The 23,243-nt window shown below is 51.6% G+C and overlaps 2 protein-coding genes across 2 annotated transcripts in view; both read left to right on the top strand.

Moving 5' to 3' along the window:
- Positions 1–14,090, top strand: part of RAB10 (RAB10, member RAS oncogene family) — a 33,337-nt gene extending 19,247 nt beyond the window's left edge. The window contains exons 3-6 of the mRNA XM_065730544.1: positions 7,986–8,124; positions 10,075–10,164; positions 10,606–10,707; positions 12,914–14,090. Of these exons, the coding sequence (XP_065586616.1) occupies positions 7,986–8,124; positions 10,075–10,164; positions 10,606–10,707; positions 12,914–12,997 (415 nt within the window). The 3' untranslated portion in view covers positions 12,998–14,090. The remainder of the gene's footprint in view (positions 1–7,985; positions 8,125–10,074; positions 10,165–10,605; positions 10,708–12,913) is intronic.
- Positions 14,091–16,097: 2,007 nt separating this feature from the next.
- GAREM2 (GRB2 associated regulator of MAPK1 subtype 2) lies at positions 16,098–23,097 on the top strand. Its single transcript, XM_065731121.1, has 6 exons — positions 16,098–16,319; positions 17,943–18,083; positions 19,615–19,745; positions 20,081–21,163; positions 21,706–21,869; positions 21,945–23,097. Exons 1-6 carry the CDS (start codon positions 16,208–16,210, stop codon positions 22,798–22,800), a joined length of 2,487 nt encoding a protein of 828 aa, XP_065587193.1. The 5' UTR covers positions 16,098–16,207; the 3' UTR covers positions 22,801–23,097.
- The last annotated feature ends 146 nt before the right edge of the window (positions 23,098–23,243 follow it).

The raw sequence follows: 23,243 nt of genomic DNA, 5'->3' as shown, positions 1-23,243 counted from the left end.
AGAAGCAGTTTCTCTTCCCAGGATTACATTGGGGAATCTAGTTTTGTTGGAGCTGTGCATTTTCAGAAGAGGTGAAGCTGCAAAGTGTGTAAAGTTCTGTCCTTTTTTTTTCAGGAAATGGGGAAGAGATCGGGTGCTGTGTTGATAGTGGCTCTGTGGGTTGGGCTGCTGGCACGACTCCTGGTTGGGACGACAGAATCCTTGTAGTCTGTGATTTAGTGGGATGTGTTTTAAAACTGGAACCCTTAAATGAGGAGTTGGCTCAGATCTCAAACTTCACGTTGTTGTGGCCTTCCCTTGCCTTGCCAACCACCTCCACACTTGCTTTGTTTTTTCCCATAGCAAACTAGAGTTTCTCAGCTGGCTGTTCTATAGGATAGTCTAACATAAAGCCTGAAGGTTTCCTTCAGTTTGCTATGCACTTTTAACTAGGGATTTTTTTTCCCCATTGTAGTAGTCCTTATAACAAGTCAGGTCAAGAAAGGGGCTTCTAGCCTGTGTTTTTGCTTGAACTCCCCCTTCAGCTGATTGTGTGTACTGCTGATGTGTTCTCTAGCTGTGCTGTTCACAGCTTGAATTTGCCCCTTTTTGTCCCCCAAAATTAAACAAAATCCATCTTGTTATCACTACTTAAAGTGTACACCTCATCTCACAGTTGTTTCTCATGTTCTAGTCCTGCCTGCAACTCCTTAGCAGAACTGGGGCAACTTTATTACTTTGGTTTGTGGAAAGAGTTTATGAAGTTGATTTTCTTGGGTAAACTGGTCGATAATGAAGCACTTGGATGAAGTAGCTCTGTGCACTGAAATGCTTCATTGTGGAGCCACAAAGGGTTACCATCTTCATAAGGGCAACATTTCAGATTGAGATATCTGCAGAAAGATGGGTATAGATCAGCTGGGAGCTGAAAGCAGGGCAGTGAGGGGAGGCACTGAGAGCATTAGCTAAAGAGGCATTCAGGTGTAATAGCATCATCGATTGACATGCTTAGCATCTCTTGCTGTGTTATCAGCTCATTAGACTGCATTCAGGTTTTCAACGAGATCAAATCACATCTTCTAACAACCATTGTGTGTCTTACTCTTTTCCCACAGCAGTGTAGGTGCTCTTGAGTTATTTGGCTTTGCTGTGGATGGTGCAAAACGTTGGGTTGGTTTAGAAGGCAGTCTTAAACTGAATGCTGGAAAATGTCATCATGAAATGTGAAAGCAGCAAATATGGAATGTTAAGGATTTGGAATGTGTGTGTAGACAGAGAAGCAAGCCTTAATGAAGCTGTAAGTGCTGTGGGTTTTAGAAGCTTAGAGAAAGGGAAAAAAGAGGGGTTTTGATGAGCTGAGGCTGATGAAATTGTAACCTTGAGATGAGGTTGTGTGAATCTGCAGAGACCTGCTTCCTGTTCCTGCCAGTTTAAAGTTTCACATTTGAAATGAAACTTGGACAGCAGAAATTAAAGTTCCTATGGCATGCACTCTCGATGCCACAACAAAACAAACCACCTAGCCTCTGAGATGCTGTTGTTTCCAGCTTTGCCTGAGTTTAGCTCAGCAGTGGTTTGGTTTAAAACAGCAGTAACTTTGGGTGAAGATGCTTTGTGCAGTGCATCTATATTTAACTACCACTTCCTGTGTTTAAACTCAACCTGCACTCCTAGTCGTGTAACACATTTCAAGCATTGCACTTCACTGCTGCTGCAGTAATTTAGTAAGTGAGGGATGCCTTGAGTGGAGCGTTTCCCTTAGAAGCTTGAGGCTGTACTGATTCCTTTTCTTTGTGTCCAGGTGTCCACAGTATGGGTTTTGTTTTACACAGGAGCTAACCTAGCTCAATCAGAATAAACTTGTCTTCTGAGCCATGGGAACAGCTTCTGCAAGGGCTCGGCCCCATTCTTGAATAAGCTCATCAGAAGAGAAGGAAAGACTGATGGCAAATAGAAAACAGTAGATTTTGGTTAAGGGCAGGAGAAGAGACACTGGGTGCCTTTATGCTTTCAGTTAGTATTTAGTTGCAGACATGCTTCTGCATCATACCTCCAGCAACATATGATGCAGCATATCCATCCTCAGAATTTATTGAAGCAATGACTGCTACTTATCTGTGACTTCTGCCCTCCTCTTGAGAGCCACTGACGTGTTGTGAAGCTGTGTGCCACTGGAAATTCAACCATGGCTTTCCAAAGCCACCGTGCCCAGTTCCAGCCCTCCATAATGCTGTTTTCCTGCTTGCTGAACACCTGTTTTATCCTTAAATGTCTTGAGAACTAAAAGCAGGATTTGTCCTCTCTCTTTTTTTTCATTACTATTTTCATCATCAGTGGACAGAACAAGGTATTTACATCAGTGGGAGTGACTGAGGATTTGGTTTGTAGCATTTATTTACTTACATAAGAGAGGAGAACTACACTTTCCATTTACAAGAAACAGGTTCCTTAGTTTTAAGTTACAATTTTGATCTGTTTCTCAGTGCTGCATATAATTCTCCATCACTCATGCATAAAATCTCTCTGCCTGCCTGCAGAGCTGTATCACTGGGTCCCGTTGCCCTGCAGTGTCTCCAAAGTGTCAGTGATTTGGAGGGCAGGTGACTAGCACTGGCTTTGCACTGCCTGGGGCGGAGCTGCAGTCTCAATGGGCTGACAGATAAAAATGGCACTTTCTGATACAGCTCTGTGCCTTTCCTGCAAAGCAGGGTAGCTACCTTCCTCAGGCATGGAAAATGAGCAGCCGTGGCAGTACCTCAGTCATGCCTTGACTTCTGAAATATATATAGCAAGAATATCAAGGTCAAGCTGAGTTAAACCTTGCCAGAGGTGATAAGCAACTCGATACCTCGTTGCTATTAAAAAGTGGTGTTGCTGTTCAGAAAGGATCAAGTTAGGATTAGTGTGTTCACGTTACATTTGGAACGAATGTGCCAGGCATTGAAACGGGAAGCTTGGGACTGGAGGAAGCAGAGAGTGGTGGGCCTGGGTGGCAAGTGGAACTGTGTTGGTGTCAGGGAACTGCTGGGTGGCCTTGGTTAGGCTGAGCAAGCCCTGGGGAGTGCTTGGGCTGCAAGCCAGAAGGATGGGGCAGAGCAACAGGAGGAGTCAAGGTATGGCAGCTTGTGGGTGGTGGCATGTGATGGAGGAGCTGGTGATCTTGGCCGGGCTGTCAAACTGCTCATCTGCTTAGAAATGCTGCTAGCTTGAAGTATACCATGGAGAGTCGTATGGAGAACCACCAGTAGTGGTCCTATTGCAGAATGAGAGTAGAAATACTTAAGTTGGGCGGGGTCTGGAAGGCATGACACTGAGGAATGCCTTGAAAAATGTTCATATTTTCAGTGATTGTCATTAGTACAGGGAAGGCAAAGGTGCCAAAAGAAGAGAGAGAATGGCTCTGGGGAGAGATGATGTTATAGTTGCAGAAGGAGATGAAATGCTTTTGAGGAATAGAGAAGCAGGGCAAAAATTCAGCTGTTAGCATACTCTCCAGGACTTGGGAAAAATTGTTTTGAAATACAAACGACGAGGCTTAGGCATGCTGTAATTCATTGGCTTTATTAGGGCTGTGTAACAACTGAAAGATTGAATGTGATTTTTCTGATGCAGCGAGTGGAAAGGTTTCCAGTGGGCAAAGAAAGTGATGGTGGGCAGCTCAACAGTATGCAGTTTAGATCAGCATGTGTTAGAGAGAAAGGGGCAAGTAGGTTGACAGAGGGGTGTAACAGCTGTACTAAAGTGAACTGGGAAACATAGGGTTCTTAAGGCTGTGAGGAAGAACGACCAAAGCACACTTTGAAATTTGTGAGTGTGATGGCAAAGGTGGGAAGGGGTGGATTGAACTCACTGCCTTTTGTAAAAACAAAGGCATTACAAGGGCATTTGTTGTAGCATAAGGCTGGTGGCACGTGCAAGGCGTGAGGAAATGAGGTTAAGCTGTGGAACTCCCCATCACAAGATGTTGTGGTGGCTGTAGATGGGAATTAAATACACAAATGTGATCTCTAGCTGCACAAGTCCTGGAACTACAAAGGAGCAGGGGCAGTGGGACCTGTGTCCTGACCAGGTATGCACCAGTGTGCTAGAAGGTAACACACACAGGTCAGATCTGGCCTTTTCATCCTGTGAAATGAAGGAAATGGAGGCCAAGAGGAAATGCTACTGTCATCCAGAAATACGTAGCAATAGCAGATGCCAAAGAGGAGGAGAGGACTCGTCAAGGACAGTGGAAATCAGAGTTGCTGGAAACCCACCAGCAAGAGTGAGAGACTCAGAGAAGATCCTGTTCAGCGTAACGGAAATAAGGCAGAGGAAGGAGAACGTGGAGGAAAAAACCCAGATCCACCAGGTATTTTGGAATAGAAGTTGAAAAGTAAGAGGATCCTGATGCACCATGTATTGCCATGACAGAAGAATTTGGCCCAGGATCCTTCTTTCCAGTTATTCAAGAACACTCTGTGAAAAATGCTTGCAGAAAGCACAACTGCTTTCTGCTCTCTCTTCACAGACAGTGTGGGAAAACAACAGGGAGCTGCAAGAGCTGATCCAAAAGTGGATTTACAGGATATCATTTACAGCGTTGGGAGCGTGAACTAAAAACACAGCAAACCAAATGCTCTGGGTCAGTGTACTCAGAGAATTGAAGACATATAATTTATTTCTTTTTTCCTTCATACAACTTGTACGCCCGTGTGCTTTCCTACTGTCTTTCTGACTGGTTATGAATTTTAGAAATTGCTTTACTTCTTTAATAAGCAATTCTTAATTGTTTAGAGGTGCATAAGGTGAAATTCTTCAATCAGTGCTTCTTCATCCGGGAGCAGGTCTGTGTGGCTGGAGAGCTCTCTGCCCACTTTTGAGCTCACGTTGCAAAAATAGCTGTCCTCAAGTGAAGGAAGTTGTAACTGTAGATGTCCCTGTTGTGGGGGAGTTGAACTGGATGACCACTAAAGGTCCCTTCCAACTCAACACCAATCTTATTCTATGAAATGTGCCCCAGCGTAGCAAACTGAAGTGGTTACATGTGGGAATTCCCTTATGAAACACAGGGCTTGGCATAGAACAAAGACAGTGGTGTCCAGCCAGAGCTGCAGACAGCTCCACTAACGAGGCTGCAGTCAGTCTCATTAGTGTTTGTAATTACCCTAGGGATGTGGAAAGGTTAATTTTTGCTGCTGACAGCTTTGGAGACCATCCACCACATACGTAGCTCCAAATGGGAGAGTGTATTTAGTCATTTTCTGACTTGCTATACAGCAATTAGATGCTTTTCTAATTATAGATATCTGAGATACACATATATATTTTTCTGGCTGAATATCTCTGCAGAAAACCTGAATTTCAGATAGCAAAGTGTCTTCCAGATATTCCTGTGTGAAGGAACGTCTTTGACCTAGCTGCTGTAGCTTCTGAAGTGCAGCTGATAGCAGTAGTCCAGTTTCTTCAAAGCTGTGTGGTTTAAAGAATAGTACAAGAGGAAGCAGTGGGACAGTCAGAAACACTCTGGGTTATTTTGCTGGAAGTGGTTTGGCTCGGTGCACTGGAGACCACTATTTCAAGCTGTGCCGACATGATGGATCTTCTCAGATCACTGGATACAATCTCCTCTTGTTGCATCCATGTCAACCTTTCGTAAACAAATCATGGTCCATTTTAAGGTTTCTTTAGTCTCTGCTTGGTCAGCTGGAAAGCTGTCCCAGAAATTCCTTTCTCTGTTGGTTAGATCCTAATGTGATATAGTTTATGCATACTTTAATGTCGACATGAGAATAATTTACATAGATTTTTTTCATTTTCCTTGTGTTTCTCCTTCCCCTGTTCCCACAGGACAGCCTTCTTTGTCTCCACTTTGCAGTTAAACAGAGTTCAGGCTCCTCACATAGCGGGGCCTCATTTTCTTTGGCTACTTTTGTAGACTGGTCTACGTTTATTTCAGCCTGGAGAGCTAGCTAGCTTCCACAAATATTTTACCTATATCAAGGATTTAACTCACACCCATAGTTTCAGAGCATGTTCTTCCACCCTAGAGGTCTGAACAAAAGAATAGGAGCTCAGGGCAGAGAGCAGGCCACGTGGTGTCCAATTGTGCTCTGCCATTTACTCAGGGCGGATTCATCAGTCGTGGGCAGTTAGGAAACCATAACTCACTTCCTCTGTTTGCTCCAGTCAGTTCTCTAATCTCACATCCATTAAGAGTTATCTTTGAATAATGAATGGAGAGATCCATTAGGGAGGAGAAAGGGCAAATAATGCTTAAAAATTAAAAACAATACAAAACAGGTTCTTTGCATTTTCCCTCCCTGTCTTGCTTTTTATCCATTAGCTAGCAAAGCAAGTTGGTGGTAGGTGTGTAGGACTTGACAAGCAGTAACAGCTACATGTTGGTGAAGCCAAACTGTGTAAAATCGGTTTGAATTCTTACCATGGGGTTTTTGGCCTTGGCAGGAAGGGAAAAATTGTGAGTGCCATATATCTTCATAGTTGTAAGGCTTTAACGAGGCTGTCCTGCCTGTTAGAAGCAAGTTAGGGGGAAATGGCTTGGGTGAAGGTTCTGTCAAGTGGATACAAAGCTCAGGAGAAACGAAGTTATATGTGAGCAGGAGCTTTGTTGAGATATTTAGCAGAAGTCTGTTCCAAGTTTCATGATAGGCAATGTTTTCTTTAATATGGGGTCAAGGAAGGAAGAGAGAGCATGGTTATTGTAGAGAAGCTAAGCAGGAAAAGTTGGAATTGCAAAGTGTATATGGAAATATTGATAGATGGACGGTTGGACTGGATGATCTTAGGGGATATTTTCCAACCTTGATGATGCTGTAATTCAGATTGCTGCTGACTGATTGGAGAAATGTCATTGGAAGAAGCCCTGTGAAATTCACTAGAGACAAATGCAGAGTTGTGTGGTTTGGTATGTATACTGGGTTACTCAGGTATCAGAACAGGCTGCTTAATCACGATGGGAAGGAGCGAGATGCGTGACTGGATATGCCAGAGTCTCTGAGAAACTTTTCTTGTGTGGTGCTGGAGCATGGTGTTGGGACTTGCACCTCAGTGAGACATGGATAAGGGTGAGGTAGTCCAGAGAGCAGAAAGTGAAGCTATGTGGGTGAGACCTTCGGGCAGGGTTTAAAGTCCGCAGAGCTTGGGATGGCTTGAGGAAATTCAGGGGAGGTGCAAGAGCTGTTTTTGATCTGTAATTGAGGCCAGAAGGGCAATGAACTCCTCTGCTTACCTAGAAAAGAAAGGTGTGGATTGAGCCTTAAATTGCGGTAGGGAACACCTAAATATGCCATGGGGAGAACCTTCTTAATGGGACAGAAAGGAGAAGAGACACAGAGGGACTTGGTGCCATTCAAGCCAGCTGCTTACAGAGGGCTTCAGCAAGACCTCAGCCATCTTTCAGCCCCACGTAGGCACCCCATGGTGGTTTTAGGGCCAGGGAATGGACTGAGTTGCTGAGGTTACTGGTTTCTGAGCAAGGAAATGTGTGCCTGGGTCAACTGGGGAGCACTGTGACTGCCCGGAGTCATTGGGCATCCTTTCAGCTTAGGAGACGCCTTTTGATTCTGGCCTGTGGTCATTGAAAACACGGTAACAATGTGATCTGTAAGGTTTGTGTCCTCTAAAATACATGTGGTTAAATCCAAACTCTGAACTTCACGATGTGCGTGTTGGATTAACCAGCTCTCACGTGTCTCATTCAAAGATATCAGAGTGAGATGGGAAAATAGATGCCTTCATTAATCTTTCATGATCAGTTTTCAGCATCTCCCTTGCAGAAATTGACAGCTTAATGTTACAATTGTAGTACATCTCCTAGATGTACCATTTCAGGAATAGAAAATTGAGAGATCAAGTTAAAGCTTTATAAAACTGTCCAGAAGAGAAGGTCTGAGTTCCACGAGGAGTTTCGTGCTTATCTTCATGGCTGGAGGTGGGAAAGGTAAACACTATTGTTTTCTTGCTGGCTTGCCTCTGATCTTCACTCTTATCTGTTCTCTGTGCAGGGACACAGCAGGGCAGGAGCGATTTCACACCATCACCACCTCCTATTACAGAGGGGCCATGGGAATCATGCTAGTATATGACATCACCAATGCCAAGAGCTTTGAAAACATCAGCAAGTGGCTCAGAAACATAGATGAGGTGAGTAACATCTCTGAGACCCCAGAGTGAGCTGTTTGCTAGCTTGTGGTGTCCCACAGAGCCCAGCTTCAGGTGTAACTTAGCACGGGGCTTTGGTGCTGTTCTTACCCTGGCTCATCTCCCACACGAGCTCAGCTCTCCCTTCAGTATAGTGGAGGTATTGCACTGGGGCTAGTAGCATCTTGAAATGTCAAATTCATGCACAAACTTTGTGCTGGAGCATGCTTGGAGATAAGGAATACATTTTTGGTAACTGGGAATTGCTGTTTTCAGGAGGAGCTACCATCAGGAGGTAGTGTACAGAGGGACAGCATGAAGCAGTGAGCTGTGGAGTAGCTGAGGTATATAACACCTCCAGCACTAAGCTGCTTATTAGGCTGTGTAGTCCTCAAAGATAGTTAATGCTCACCTCTACTCCCTCTGATCTGATGTCACGATGATAGGTTCTTCCAGAACACAAATACTGCATTGGGCCTTTCGTTTTCCTAGCAGAGAAATAGGAAACTACTCTGTTTATGACAAGGCAGAGATTGAATTGGGTCCAGAAGGAAGAGATGGGGAAAAGAGCAGGCTAGGACAGGAGGAAACTCAGCAAAGAACCAAAGGTAAACTTAAAATCAAGGCCTTTATGTTCTGCAGTTGCTGTGTTTAAAACACTTGGTAGTATCCAGGAAGTGGAGCAACGAATGTAATTCATTCCATTGTCTGAGATAGTGAGGTTTTATTGCTGACCTCGTGTTTCCAAATCTGTCTCACAGACCTTTGCAGCTGATTTCAGGTGCATGGTGAGGGCTGCAGGATTGCTGTGGTTTTGTAAGGGATGTTGGATGCCTTAGGCAGCTTTCTTATTATGGAAGAAGCCCCCAGGTGGAGAGCATGTACAGAAACGATGGGTGAATTCTTCTTTCTGAGCTTCCAGCTCCAGCATCCATGCTTCTTACTGTTACTGTAAGCAGGAGTGTTGGGTACATGAGTCTCCTGCCTCTGTAGTTCTGTTAGTAATTCTGCTGCAAAGTAGCATTAGGGCTGTTGGAGTGAAAGTAAATTCAGATTAGACTTTCCAAGAAGCTTTTCATGTCGGGCCTCAAAGCACGTCAGTTATCCACTTAAGTGATGCTTTGTTACGTGGCTGCTGGAACTTCTCTGCTGGTTTGATGGAGGTCCTTGGCATATTCTTTCTTTATTGTGATGGCTATTGGCAGTCTTTCAATAGTGGAACAGCCAAAGTATTTTTTGCTCCTACAACATTCCCGGGGAAGCCATCGGTGCTCTGTTCTGCCTTACAGGGCTGATATGGAGTCCTGCTTTTTACTGGGTCTTGAGCACTAGCGTGGTGCTCACTCCACTTCTCCCTTTGTGATGTTTTTGTTGTTAGAGAGACTTAACCTGTCTACAAAAAAGCTGTGTAGAGGGTCCTACAAACACACAAAAAAACCCCAAGTGTCAGCTGGAGCCATTGCAGTGTGTGAAGCTCAATTGTTGGCAGCTGTGATTTGGGGATTTCTTTTGTCCTCCAAAATTTGGCCTTTGTAGCATTGCTTCTATAAATGTGTTAATGCTAACAGCTGCAAGTGCCAGGCAGGAAGTCAGTTCTTTTCCCACATCTCTGAGTGCAACCCAGCCAAGATTTGGCATGCTGGTTTAGGTAACTGGAAGAATCTGGATTGGGAAATAGCACTTAAGACTATACAAACAAAAAGGAAAGGGAAAAATAACTGATGTTGGGATGGTGAGTCCGCTCTCGATGCTGTTGCTATTGTTTTATTCTGCTTCCTGGATATGAACTCTTTAGTCTGAAGGTAGAATGATCTCTAACAGTCTTTGTTAGGATTCAGGAAAGCGTAGGTTCTGTAAGTTTCCAGTCTTCAGACAATCTGGAAATACAAAAGGGCAATAGGTACATGCTGCTGGGTGGGGAGATGTGTCAGCCTGGCTCTTGTCTCATTTTAGCATGCCAATGAAGATGTGGAGAGGATGCTGTTAGGAAACAAGTGTGACATGGAAGATAAAAGAGTTGTTCCTAAAGCAAAAGGTGAACAGGTAGGTGCTGGACACAAACTTGCTTTTCCCAGTGAGCAGATCATTGCCAAGGCTTCCACTGTTGCTGGGTGGTTTGGATTCTGTGATTCCACAGTGGGATATGAGATGGATTTGCTGATAGTGTGTGAGCCTAAGCAGCATGTTCTAAGAGTGTGCCTTCTGAACAGCCACCATGAGTGGAATGAGCTCAACTGCAGCTTCTTTTTTGGTTGGTTTGTGTGATCTCTGTCCTCAGATGCTCACGCATCGACTTGTGGTTTAACACACGTGTATTTCTGTTACTGATTACGTTCCAAACCTTTTTGGTGACAGTTTGACTGGTACTACTTCTGATGCCTGCTATGCTGAGAGAATGTTACGTGCTTATAATGTGCGAGCAGCACCAGCTGAGTGACTCCACAGAGATAATAACCTTCCTTTCTCTTTTATGTTTTGCTTTAGATTGCTAGGGAGCACGGTATTAGGTTTTTCGAAACTAGTGCAAAAGCAAATATAAACATTGAGAAGGCATTCCTCACATTAGCAGAAGACATTCTTCGAAAGGTGGGTATTCATAGAATCTGTTCTGGGAAAAATACAAATCCTAAAATGCCAGCTCCTGTTGCTTTGGATGTTCACCTGAATTGTTGTGGCTTTTGACTCTGGTATGCTAAGACAAACAAGTCCCCGGAGGAGGACTGTTGTACACTTAAAGCTTCAGAGCTTCTAAAGCCTGTTTGATGTTTCATTGCTGTGCAAGTACTATCTAGAGGGAGTAGTGTACATCAAAGAGGCAATCTAAATTCAGAATCTAAATTCAGCCCTTAAACTCATTTGATTCACACGTAGTGCTTGAAGTTAAAAACGTTAGAATTAATTTGGAGGAGAACTGACCCTTCCCTGCCACCTTCTACCTGCTTTGTGGAACGTGAGTGTTCATTGCTTCCTGTCTCAGGTGACCAAAGCCTTTTTTAGTCCTGAGGAGACCCAAAGTCACTGGAACCTGTAGGGATGAAAGCTGGGGTTGCTTTCCTGTGTTCCAGGCTCTGTATCAGGTTGTCCTCAGATTTCAGTTCTGACCAGACTGTAAAGCTACAGCCAAAGGATTTTAACAGTCTGCAGTGACAGAGAATCCATTGGAACACCCAATAATTCTTCTGGTGGCCGTGCTTCAAAACCTAACTGCTTTAAAACAAGCACTTGATTTCTGGTGTGCCAGAAGACATTTCTCTATGTAGATGAAATTCTCAGATAAGGGAATCCTCTGCCTTTTACCATATTTCTCCCTGCCACATCATTACCTTTCCTTCAGTTATACTTTTTTAAAATTCACTTTAATCATTTTTATCAATACACATTGTTGTCTAAAAGCTCTTTAAGTATCCACCAGGAAGGGGTTTTGATGCAGTTGGGAGAGTTGGATCCGTCACTTCCTACCTTGGTTCAGTGATTGGCCCATTCCACCCTCTGCATTTCATGGGAGGTCTTGCTCAGAAGGTTAAATTGCAGCTGAGGGAGGAAGATGGCTCACCAGGTCTCCCTGCTGCTTGGTTCTCTCTCCTGAATGCTTTCCTGTGCAACCTGCTGTAGGTTAGCCTGCTTTTGCAGGGGGTTGGACTCGATGATCTCCTGAGGTCCCTTCCAACACTACAATTCTGTGATTCTGAATTGCACCACATGCCATCAAGAGGGCTGTCTTTCCCGAGAATCCCACTGTTTTCTTTCTGAACTGAGCTGGATATAGATCTGCAGGTGGCTCTGGGGTTCATTTTCAGTCAGCTTGCATTCTCCCATAGCCAAATACTTGATTAGCACCTTCCTGCTTACCATCAGCTCCTTGTTTCCAGCACTGCTGACCCTCTTGGTCTTCACATTTTTACTCTGATCTCAGTGCATTTCCCTGAATAACGAGGCACAGTGGGGAGCAGCTCGCTGCTGCAAGGCTGTGAGGTAGAGAATGAGAAGAGGAGCAAACTGCTGTATTCCCATGAGTGTATAGTTTCTAATCATCTGAAAATAGCCACTAGCATCTGATCAGAGCCTCCAGGCCAAAGCTGGGCTTTGGTCTAACCAAGTTTACGTGCCATGATGCAGTTGTGTGCATGGCCTCGGAAACTGGTGTCCTAATGAGCTGGAGGCAGCTGCTTTTGAGTGCCCTCCTTCTTTCTCCATATCCTTCCTTTTCCATACATCACTCTGTCGCTTTTAAGGTCATTAGTTTGCGTAACTCAGCCTATGTTCACCATGTGCTGTGATTTATGCACTCTGAGTGTCAGGCCTAAAGGCAGAGTCTGGAAATCATTCCTGTCCGCTTCAGAGTGGTCTGAGTTTGAATGCTTCTCCCAGGTTTTCAATTATCTCCAGGTTTCTGTTGTTGTTTCAAATGGATTTGTTTTGCACAGCCATGCTGGCAAGGGGAGGAGGACTCTTCACAGTGCAGTGGTGGAGCACTGGCACAGCTGCACAGAGAGGTGGTGGGGTCTCATTCTCTGGGGTCATTCAGGACCCACCTGGATGCCAACCTGTGCAGCCTGGGCTGGGAGCTGCTTGGGCAGGGGTTGGACTGATGATCTCTGGAGGTCCCTTCCAACCCCTACAGTTCTGTGAGTCTGTTGTTGCCTGTGTTCTTGAGAGCATTTTGCCCATCACTTATTTGGGATATTATGTGGCGACATCGGTCTCGATGTAAGCCCCTGCCTCTTCTGCTCTGAATACTTGGACTTCCAAACGTCTCGAGAGCTCTCTAACCTTCTCACTTGTTTCATTGCAGACGCCTGTAAAAGAGCCCAACAGTGAAAATGTAGATATCAGCAGTGGAGGTGGGGTGACGGGCTGGAAGAGCAAGTGCTGCTGAACATTCTCCTGTCTCACCAATCGCCATCCACCGCCTCTTTTTTCTCGCTGCAAAACAAACCACTCTGTCCGGTTTTAACCTTAAAACCAATGTTTTGTTCCTCATCTTAACGAGCTCCTGTCTCCCTTTGTTCTCCCGTTTAGGACAGCTTGCCTACTATCATTTCCTCAACGTGTGTAGGAAAACCATCTCCGTGACTTCATTTTTAACGTAACCTGCTCCACTTACCACTGCATTTTGGTTGTATTATAGTCCCGACATTAAAACATAGAGCAAATCATACTCAACTCTCTTCCACAAATTGTATAAGAATAAAAGTTAGAATTAACAATTTATTTTGTACGACAGTGGGATTTTCTGTCATGGATCATGTGCTCGAGTCACCATGTTCACTAGATGCATCAGCAAAAGAGCCAGGAAAACACTCATGTCCGCCTTGAGTATGTGAATGGGGTTTCTTTTGTCCTGTGCCTTACGTGGAAAGGAACTTTCATTTTCACTTTAATTTCTCTTCTGGTGGAAGCATGTGCAGGAGACATACCATCCATCGCTGACCATGTTCAGTACCGACTCTTTAGTGATTGCTTTCTGTAACCGTTGGTGTCATGCATCGAGGACAAAGGGTGGTGCAAAAAAAACCCCACAAAAAAACAAAACAAAACAAAACAAAAAAAAAAACAAAAAAAAACCCTACTACTCCTCCTCCTCCATTTAATCTGCTGCGTCTCCTTTTGGTGAGCTCGCCATTCGGAACCGTTTTCTTTTCTCACTCGTGGCTCTTTCCTTTTGCCTGCATGCTGCTTTTTATTTTGCTTTCCTTCATGGTGTGATGTGTTAATTAAAAAGGATGGCAACGTGGTATGTTTGCCAAAAAAACTTAATACAAAGCACTGATTTAGCTTTCGAGGTAAGATGTTGACGATACCTACTAATTTCCCTCTAGCCAATGTCAGTTCACTAGTATACCCTCTCTCCTCCTGCATAGCCGTTGGGTTTTATGATATGGAAGAGTTATTTGCATGCACTAGTTTTCTATGGAGGGTGATGTGGTTGTCTACTTTTATGTGTATGAATATAACATGCGATTCCCAAACTGACAGCGTTCAACGTGAACTCCTTCAGTTCTCCCTCCCCATTAGGCGCTCCCACGAGAGCTGTTCCCTGAGCACGAGGCCGAGTCAGACTTAGATTAGAAAAGGACGATAGTGACAAAACGAAGCCAAAAGTCAGCAGTTTAACTTATTGCCTCCTCTGTGGGAACTGTTGAATCACGGCCTGAACCACTTTTGGATCGCCTGAGGCGAGTGCGGAGTCAGCTGTGGGAGCACAGGTGAAGGCGATGCGCCTGTGTGACCAGAAGGGGTGGAGTCTGACTCCACCTCTGCTGGACCCTATTGAAGGGCTGACCACCACTGGGGAAGGATCTCTTTTAACCTCCCATCTTACACCTCCCCCCAAAGCCTCCCATCGCTGAGCCTCGCGTTTCTCTCCTGAGCCAGCCAAGCTCGCGCTCGCCCTTGTCCTCTCGGGGTTCTGGACTTCCTCCAGTAAATCACGTAGTGGAGGATAATGCTGATCGAATTGCAATGAGATGGCAGTGTTTGACCATGGAGGTCCTGGTCCTGAGCCGCTCAGGGCTGCGGCCACGCGGCTCCTGTCCCGCCTGGCTCCACCTTCCGCCTGAACTGCACTTTCGAACGTTATATCAAAAAGGGAAAACGGAGAAATAGACATCTTTGTTGTCGTCGTCTTTGGTTTTTTTTTTCTTTTGTTTGTTTTTTCCTTTAATATATAATCTTCCTTGGAAACGTGAGCTTTTTATTTGCTCCTGGGGCTTGGCTCCTTCCATGTCAACCCGTCGGGACCCTCTGTAGGCGCTGCGCTGGCGGCCCCCACTCAGCCGTGTCTTTAAGCCCAGCCCTGGCTCCAGGTTCTGCCTCCCTTCCTGCACGTCAACCTGAGCGCTGAGCGAGTAGCTCGCCTCGCTTTGTAGAGTGCAAGGCCCAGCTGAGCAGCGGCGAGCAGCCAGAGCCAGCTCAGCGTCACCAGTAGCGCTGAGGGGCCGTAGATGTGCCGGCCTGGCCCCGGCTGCAGGCGGGGCGGGGGAAGCTCGTCCTGGCCTCGTGAATTGGGTCCTGACCGACCCAGGCCCAGAGCTCATGTCTTTGACGGGCGCCTCAGGGCCGGGGTGGGAGCCGCGCTTCGTCCGACGGCATCCGGATGGTGGAAAGAAACAGACGGCATCGACTTCAGGTCTAGGATTAACTCCCATGCCTACAGTTTTTTACTTGATCTTTTAATATTTTTGCTACTCCACTCTGGCTTTTTATTTAAAACACATTCTTTTTTGTACCACTTAACTGTATCAAATTGTATAAAAGATCACTGTCCCATTCTTGGTCGTACCAAGAGCAAATAAAAGCTTTTATAAACTTGCACCGCTTCCTTCCTGGGCCCCGTGTGTGTGTGTGTGTGTGTGTGTTTGTGTCCTCCACCCCCCCCCCCAGCTGCCCCCGCGTGGCCGTGGCAATAAAGCATTCCTGCTCTAAGGCATGGCGTTGGGTGCAGCCTTTGGTGTCCCCCGTTGTGCCGTGGGGTCTGCCCGGAGGTGTCACTGTGCCCACGTCGCGGTGCCACTCGTGGCGAGGTGGTGGTGGCTCTCATCGCTGCCCTGTTCCCATTCGGAGCCGCCTTTCCCATCCCCGCTCCTTCCTCGTTCCCATCTCTGTCCCCTTCCCACCCCGGCTCTGTTTCTTCCCCATCCCAACCGCCGCTCCATCCCCGCTCCTTCCCCCTCCCCATCTCTTCTCCATCCCTTCTCTCTCCCCATCCCATTTCTTCCACCAACTTTAAAGTCTCATCCTGAGCATCGCGGACCCCAACAACTCTCGGGATGGATGGGGAGAATGCGAACCCCTCCCCCCCTCCCCCCCACTCCCGATGAGTGTGGGGGGGATCGCAGCCCCCCGGAAAGCCTTTAGGGGCCGCCCAAAGGGGGCGTCTCCCATCTCCCCCTCCCCCCCCCCACCCCCACCTCCCCCCTTTCCTCCTTTCTCCATCCTTACACTCCTCCAACCCTTTCCCCCACCCGGCTCCGGTCCCGGTGAACGACACCGATGGGAAGCGGAGCGGCGGTGACCGCTTCCCCCTCCCCTCACCGCGGCCTCGGGGCCTCCTGAGCCCGACGGCGGCGGCGATGAAGCGGAGGAGATGGAGAAGCTGGCGGCGGGGCTGGCCCGGCTCCGCTGGAACCCCGCGGCTCTGCCCCTGGATGCCATCGTCAGCAAGTGCCGGCTGCCCACGTTGGTGTGCCTGGGGCAGGGTGAGAGCGGCGGGGGGCGCGGGGGGGGAGGGAACGATGCGGGGGTGAGGGGGGGGACGGGGATGTTAGAGGGACGGAAGGATGGGGAACGTGGGGGGGGGTCCGGGGGTTGAGAGCGTGGAGGAGGTGCGGGGGGTGTGGGTGGGGACGGAGGGACGCGGATAGGGGTGGGGGGTGCAGGGGACAGGGCTTTGGGGATGGAGAAGGTGGGGATGCAGGGGATAGGTGTGGGGACATTGGGACGGGGACGGGGGGGCAGGGACGTAGGGATCGGTACGGAGGAACGGGAAAGGCGAGGGGAATGCAGGGGATAGGGGCGAGGACAGCGGGACGGGGTCAGAGGGATGGGGAACGTGGAGGGGATGCAGGGGGCAGGGATGGGGACGGAAGGACAGGGACAATGGAGGAGATGTGGGGCATGGGGATGGCTATGGGACAGAAGGATGGGGAGCATGGGGGGGGTGCAAGGGACAGAGGGATGGGGAACAGAGGGGCAAAGCAGGGGATGGGGACAGGGATAGAGGGATAGAGACAGGGATGAGGAGCACAGGGGGTGTGCAGGGGACAGAGATAGAGGGGCAGGGATGGGAGGGATGGGGAGCAGTGGAAAGCTGTAAGAAACGGATGGGACAAAGGGGATTTGGGGAGACAGGAGGGATGTGGAATGTAGGGATGGTGGGACCGGGACAGAGATGGGGGCATAGAGGGAACAGAGGGACTGGGAACAAGGAAGGGATGGAGCGGTTGGGACAGGAACAGGGCAGAGCTGGAGCAGCAGAGCAACGGAGGGGAAGGGGACAGGGGGCCTGCGGCCCATTTGGGGTGTCCTTGGGAGGGCCCCATCAATGCCACCCACCCAGCACAGTCACTTGGGGACACAAAGGGGCTGCGTGCGTGGCATCGCACAGCCAGAGCCGGCTTTGCCCATTGCCTGGGCAACTGTTGCTGAGATTCTGGGATGGAAGTGCATGGCACGGCCGTGTGCCACTGCCTGCACCCCCTGCCTGCCCCACTGCTGCCCCAGTGCGGGTGTAGGGTGTGCACGGGGCTGTGCACGCTGACGGGTTTGTGCCCCCGGGTGCAAAAGTGTTTGCACGGGTGCAGAGTTACGCACAGCTGCGGGGCTGTGCACTGTGTATGTGGGCTTTGCAGCGGTGCTGCAAGGTGTGTAGGGACGGAGGGAGGGAGTGAGGGGGTGGGCTGCACCCCCCAAGCTCGGTGTGTCCCTGGGGATGCTGTGCTGGGGTGCCGGGGCCCCCCGAGCCGCCTCGCCCCGTGTCAATAAACTTGTTGTTGTTCAGCTGCTGCTTCTGCAGCCTTTCAAGAGGGACAAAGAAATTGTTTCCAGGGCAACTGGAGGTTCTTGGCAGCGGGCACCTGCTCACCCCGTGCCTGGCTGCTCCCGACGTGGCCGTCCCCAAGCTCGTGGCTCAGTGTCCCCGTACCCACACTGACCCCAAACCCACACCGTCCCCACGCCCCTGTTGACCCTGGGGCTGGTGGCACTTGAGGTGCACGGCAGGGACACTGGGGAGACCCGGCCTGGGGACACAACATGGTGGACACATGATGGGCTGTGATCATGTCCCTCTGGGGTCCCATCCCGTCCCCGTCCCCTTGCAGGGGAGTCGGTGGAGGGGGTGAGTGCCCAGGACGTGCTGCTGATCCACTCGTGCCGCCAGTGGACGACGGTGACGGCCCACAGCCTGGAGGAAGGCCACTACGTCATCGGCCCCAAAATCGACATCCCGCTGCAGTACCCAGGTGGGGGAATGGGGGTGGGGGTGGGTGGGGTTGGAGGTGGAAACGGAGGTGGGGGTGGAGACGAGGATGGGATGGGCTGGGATGGGGATGGAGGCAGAGATGAGGATGGAGAAAGGGATCTGGATGAGGGTGGGGAGAGGGGCGGGGATGGGATGCAGCTGGGGATAAGAAAAGATGGGATGCGGACAGGTATGTGGAGGAGGGTGGAGGTGGGACAGGGATGGGATAGGAATGGGATGGAGACAGGACACAGATGGGGATGGGGATAAGTACTGGGGTGGAATTGGGATGGAGACAGGAATGGGGTAGGATAACATGGAGATGGAAACAGGGATAGGTTCAGAAACAGAAATGGAAGAGGGATGAGGATGTGGGTGGGGTGAGGATGAAGACAAGGATGGGACGTGGGTGGGGATAGGGGGTGGGAAAGGGGACAGGGAAAGAGATGAAGATGGGGATAAGGACGGAGACAAGGATGGGATGGAGGTGGAGACATGGATGGGATAGAATAGAATAGAGATGGAGACAGGGATAGAGAAATAAATGGAGCAAGAATGGGGTTGAGGATAGGAATGGAGATGGAAATGGAGGGGTTGGGGATGGAGACAGAGTTGGGACATCAGCGGAGATGTGGATGGGAATGGGGAGAGGGTTGGTGATGGGAACAGGGATATAGAGGGGATGAAGATGGGACATGGACGGGGATGGGAATGGCATCAGGGATGTGGACAGGGACAGAAAGGACAGGATTGGGATAGGGTCGGGTATGGAACAGGGATGGGGCAGTCTGGGGCCGCTGTAGCGGATGGAGGTGCTGAGATCACCACGGCCGCCGTAGCAGGAGCCTTAATGACCACTCTAAGTGCTCGCCATGGCGGTAATGAGTCCTGCTAATAAATAAATAATGGGAAATGCAGTGGGGGAGGGGCTGGACGCCCACCCTGGGGAGAGAGGCGAGTTAACCAGCTGGTGAGGCCCGGCTGTACCCTGGCTTTGGCACTTGGGCTCCCACGCACCCCAAACTTGCCCTGCAGCCTCTCACCCCTGCCCTCTGCTCAGTGTGGTGTTTCCGTCCCCCACCCCCCCACCCCAGCTTTCCACATCCCCTCTGTGCAGCCCGGCGCCACGGCACCGAGTTAATATTCCTGTCAGGTCCCGTCCCCGCGACGCTTGTGCTAATGAAGGCAGCTTCACTCCTCAGTGCTCCCTCTGACTGCAGCTGCAGTCCCCAACACCCACCCTTCCACCCCTGTCCTTGCGTCCCCATGAGCCACGTGTGGGGCTGGGGAGGGGACCGTAGGGCCGGGACACTCACGCATGAGCCTCTGGATGTTGTTTCCTCCACCCTTGGGGCATCCCCTATAGCAATGGGGGGATGCTGGAGGGACCCTGATGAGGTGACCTCGGAGGATAAGTCTTGGGATGTCCCCACATCGGACGGGGACTCAATGACAGCTGCCCCAAGGTGCCAGTGGCTTACAAGGTGCACGGGGTCCCCACTCACTGCTGTGGGGTCGGGTGTGCCCTGCAGGGAAGTTCAAGCTGCTGGACCAGGACCGGGACATCCGTGAGCCCGTGCAATATTTCAATAGTGTGGAGGAGGTGGCCAGCATCTTCCCAGACCGCGTCTTTGTCATGGAGGCCATCACCTTCAGCGTGAAGGTTGGTGTGGGGCAGCAGGGGGCAGTGGGGGGCATTGGGGTGACGGTGGGACAGGTGATGGGGCGACAGGGTTGGTGAAGTGACACGGCATGGTGATGGGACATCAGATGACAGCGATGGGACGTTGGGGTCGGTGATGGAACTTCAGGGTCGGTGAAGTGACACGATGGGACGGTGATGGGACACCAGAAGATGGTGGTAGGACATCAAGGGGTTGATGGTGGGACATCAGAGGGTGGGGACGAGACGTGGGGGTCGGTGATACAGAGCTGTGGGACGGCGATGGGCCATCAGAAGCCGGTGGTGGTACGACACCATGAGATGGTGACGGGCAGGTGGTGTCGGGGGAGTTCAGCGAGGACAGCGAGGTGTACAACTTCACCCTGCACGCGGGGGACGAGCTGACGCTGATGGGACAGGCGGAGATCCTGTGCGCCAAGACGGTGAAGGAGAAGTCGCGCCTCAACACCCTCCTGCGGAAGCTGGGCAAGGCAGCGCCGGCGGCCGCGGCCAGGCAGGTGAGGGGCAAAATGCCGTGCCTCATCTGCATGAACCACCGCACCAACGAGAGCCTCAGCCTCCCCTTCCAGTGCAAGGGCCGCTTCAGCACCCGCAGCCCGCTGGAGCTGCGCCTGCAGGAGGGCGAGCACACCATCCGCAGCATCATCGAGAAGGTCCGGCTGCCCGTCAACGTGGCCGTGCCCAGCCGGCCCGCACGCAACCCTTACGACCTGCACGCCATCCGCGAGGGACACTGCTACAAACTGGTGGGCATCATCTCCAAGACGGTGGTGCTGTGCTGCATCCTGCGACGCGAGCGCCTCGTGCCCTTCCACTTCTTGCTCTTGGCCGACATGCCGCGCTTCCAGCTGCCCGAGGGGCTGCTCGGGGGGGACCCGCAGCTGGAGAAGCTGCTGCGGGACAGCGCGGCGTATTGCCATGAGCGCTTCAACCCCGATGAGTACTCGCGGGCCGTGCGGGAGGCCAAGCCTGATTTCTCGGAGGAATGTGGCAGCCCCCGGCGCCTGCGGCTCTGCTTGCCGAGCTGCGGCCGTGAGGAGCTCAGCCAACCCCTGCAGCGGCTCTCGCTCTGCTTCTATGGCGGGGGGCTGCCTCGTGCACCCCCGGACTCAGCCGCCCGCTGCCAGGACCCCGCTGATTTTACCGAGCCCGAGAGGGAGTACGTGACGCCCGACTGGGCCGAGCCTGAATTCAGGACTCAGGAGCCGCTGGAGATCCCCTACGAAGAGCTCTGGAGCAACCAGGGCCTGGAGAGCTGCTCCTCTGTTCAGCCCAGCGCCGCGGGGCGGCCGGACCTCATCGGCTTCGGGGCCACGTCCCCGCTGGGCTCCCCGCGACGCCCCAGGGATGAGCCGCTGGGGGATGCACCGCCCCCGGTGCCACCCAAGTCGGAGGCGGTAAGGGGGACCCCGGGGTGGCACACGTCAGCCCCGGCCACCTTGGCTCCGTGGTGGAGCTGGGTCACCCAAATCCTCTTGGATCCGCAGGGGTGCTCTCATTGCTTGGGAGGAGCGCGTCCTTTTACCCACGTCCTTTGGGCTCCATGGGGACGCTCGTGCCATTGGGTCTGCCCACACCACAGGGCCCCTCCTTGCTTAGTGAGGCGTCCATGGCTCTGTCCATTGGGCTGTGGTGGCTGGCTCCATCCTCAGGAGAGCCCTGAAGCCTACAGGCTGCACCATCAGCACCACAATCCCTTATCGTGGATACCCAAATGCTTTGGGATCCCTACACCAAACCCGTTGGGCTCCCCCTCTGCAGCACACCTCGCCAATCCTTAGGGCACCATTGGGTAACCAGAATTTTCAGGCTCCCCTCCACCACGGGGTACCCGGCAGCTCCCCACTCCTGCATCCTCGTGGCTGGGGACAAGGGGGGGCACCCCAACACCTCAGAGGGATCCTAGGGCAGATCCCTGACCTCGCTCCCCCCATTGCAGGTGAAGGAGGAGTGCCGGCTGCTGAATGCCCCCCCTGTGCCACCCCGGGGCAGCCGCCCCACGGCCCCCCGCAGTCCCCCGGCCCTGCTGCGCTTCCCGAAGCTGGCACCAGCTCCCTCACCCAGCCCCAGCCTCTCCTACTACTCCTCAGGGCTGCATGACGGGTGAGTGGCTCTGGGACAAGGGGTGGCCAAGGCTCAGGGGCAGGCTTTGGGGTCACACTCGCCTTCTCCCCACAGATCAGCCCCGCGGAGCGGCAGCGGCTCGCCCTCGCCTGACGCTTACTCCCTGTACTGCTACCCCTGTGCCTGGGGAGACTGCAAAGCCGGGGACCCCCCTGGCTGCCCGCTGCCCCCTGCTGCCCCACCGGCCCCCACTGCTTGGTCTGACCCCTGGGCCTACATGGAGGCAGGGGCTGGGGGGAACAGCGGCCGCTCCACCCCACTGCCAGCGACCGAGCCCCCCCTGAAGCCTTTCCGGAGCTGCCCCCGCCTCAAACCCCCTCACTCCCAAAAACGCTTTGCACCCTTCGGGGCCCTCAACCCCTTCACCGGTGCAAGCGAGCGGCCCGAGTGCCCCGAGTGGCTCAAACCGCCTTCAGCCCCGGCAGCGCCCTCCTCCTCCTCTTCACCAGAGCCCTTCGAGGGGCCGGAGCCGCCGGCCCCCCCACGCCCACCCAAAGGCTTCGAGGGGGACAGCACTGTTATCCGTGGCACGGCCCCGCTCCCTCCCCCTGTGCTGCGTGGGGCCGAGGGCGGCATCAGCCACCTCTACCTGGCACAGGGCGTCATCGAGGTGCCCTCGGGGGCGTGGGGTGAAGGGGGGGCCCCGCCGGCCGCCCCCAGACCCAGCGGGGACGGCTCTCCCTGGCTGCCCCCTGCAGACCTCTCAGCCCTGTCGGTGGAGGAGGTCTCCAAGTGCCTACGTTTCATCGGTCTCTCCGAGGACGTCGTCAGCTTCTTCGCGCGGGAGCGCATCGACGGCAGCATCTTCGTGCAGCTCAGCGAAGAGATCCTGGCCGATGACTTCCGCCTCACCAAGCTCCAGGTGAAGAAAATCATGCAGTTCATCAAGGGCTGGCGTCCCAAAATCTAGCCTCGACTGTGGGGGTACCCACGGGCACCCCAAAGCCAGCAGTGCCTCTCCCTCCGCTTCCAGCTGCGGGGTTTCCTCCTCCCTGAGCCTCTCTCTTTCCTGTTGGAATGCTGGACAGTTCATTTTGGCCCGAAGGGGCTGGAAGATATTGGAGTTTGCATCGCCTGGTTTAACTTAATCCTTGTGGATTAGTGTAATAAAACGTATGGGAGAAAAACAAGGTGTCGGAGGAGCCCCTCGCTTGGGGAGGAGGGGGACAGGGATGGAAGGGTGGGGTGGCACGCTCCCACGCTGTCCCTGTGTTCCCAGGGCAGGGGGAAGCAGCAGTGGGGGCTGCCACCTCACAGCAGAGCCCACATCTCAGCCCAGTTCCACGGTGCTGGCTTTGAGCAAAGAGCACAAACCCAGGCCAGGAAGAGCACAGGAGACAGAGCTGGCACCAC

The sequence above is a fragment of the Cyrtonyx montezumae genome, unplaced genomic scaffold (assembly GCF_038088225.1).
Source record: "Cyrtonyx montezumae isolate F1298 unplaced genomic scaffold, pur_monq_1.0 scaffold_13, whole genome shotgun sequence".
Taxonomy (NCBI): domain Eukaryota; kingdom Metazoa; phylum Chordata; class Aves; order Galliformes; family Odontophoridae; genus Cyrtonyx; species Cyrtonyx montezumae.
This window is presented reverse-complemented; position numbering and strand designations above follow the sequence as displayed.

Bases quoted from the DNA above. Each gene is read 5' to 3' on its own strand.
- GAREM2 (XM_065731121.1), top strand. From the start codon at position 16,208: ATGGAGAAGCTGGCGGCGGGGCTGGCCCGGCTCCGCTGGAACCCCGCG. The intron at 16,320-17,942 runs GTGAGAGCGGCG...GTCCCCTTGCAG, and splicing joins GTTGGTGTGCCTGGGGCAGG to GGGAGTCGGTGGAGGGGGTG. The intron at 21,870-21,944 runs GTGAGTGGCTCT...TTCTCCCCACAG, and splicing joins TCCTCAGGGCTGCATGACGG to ATCAGCCCCGCGGAGCGGCA.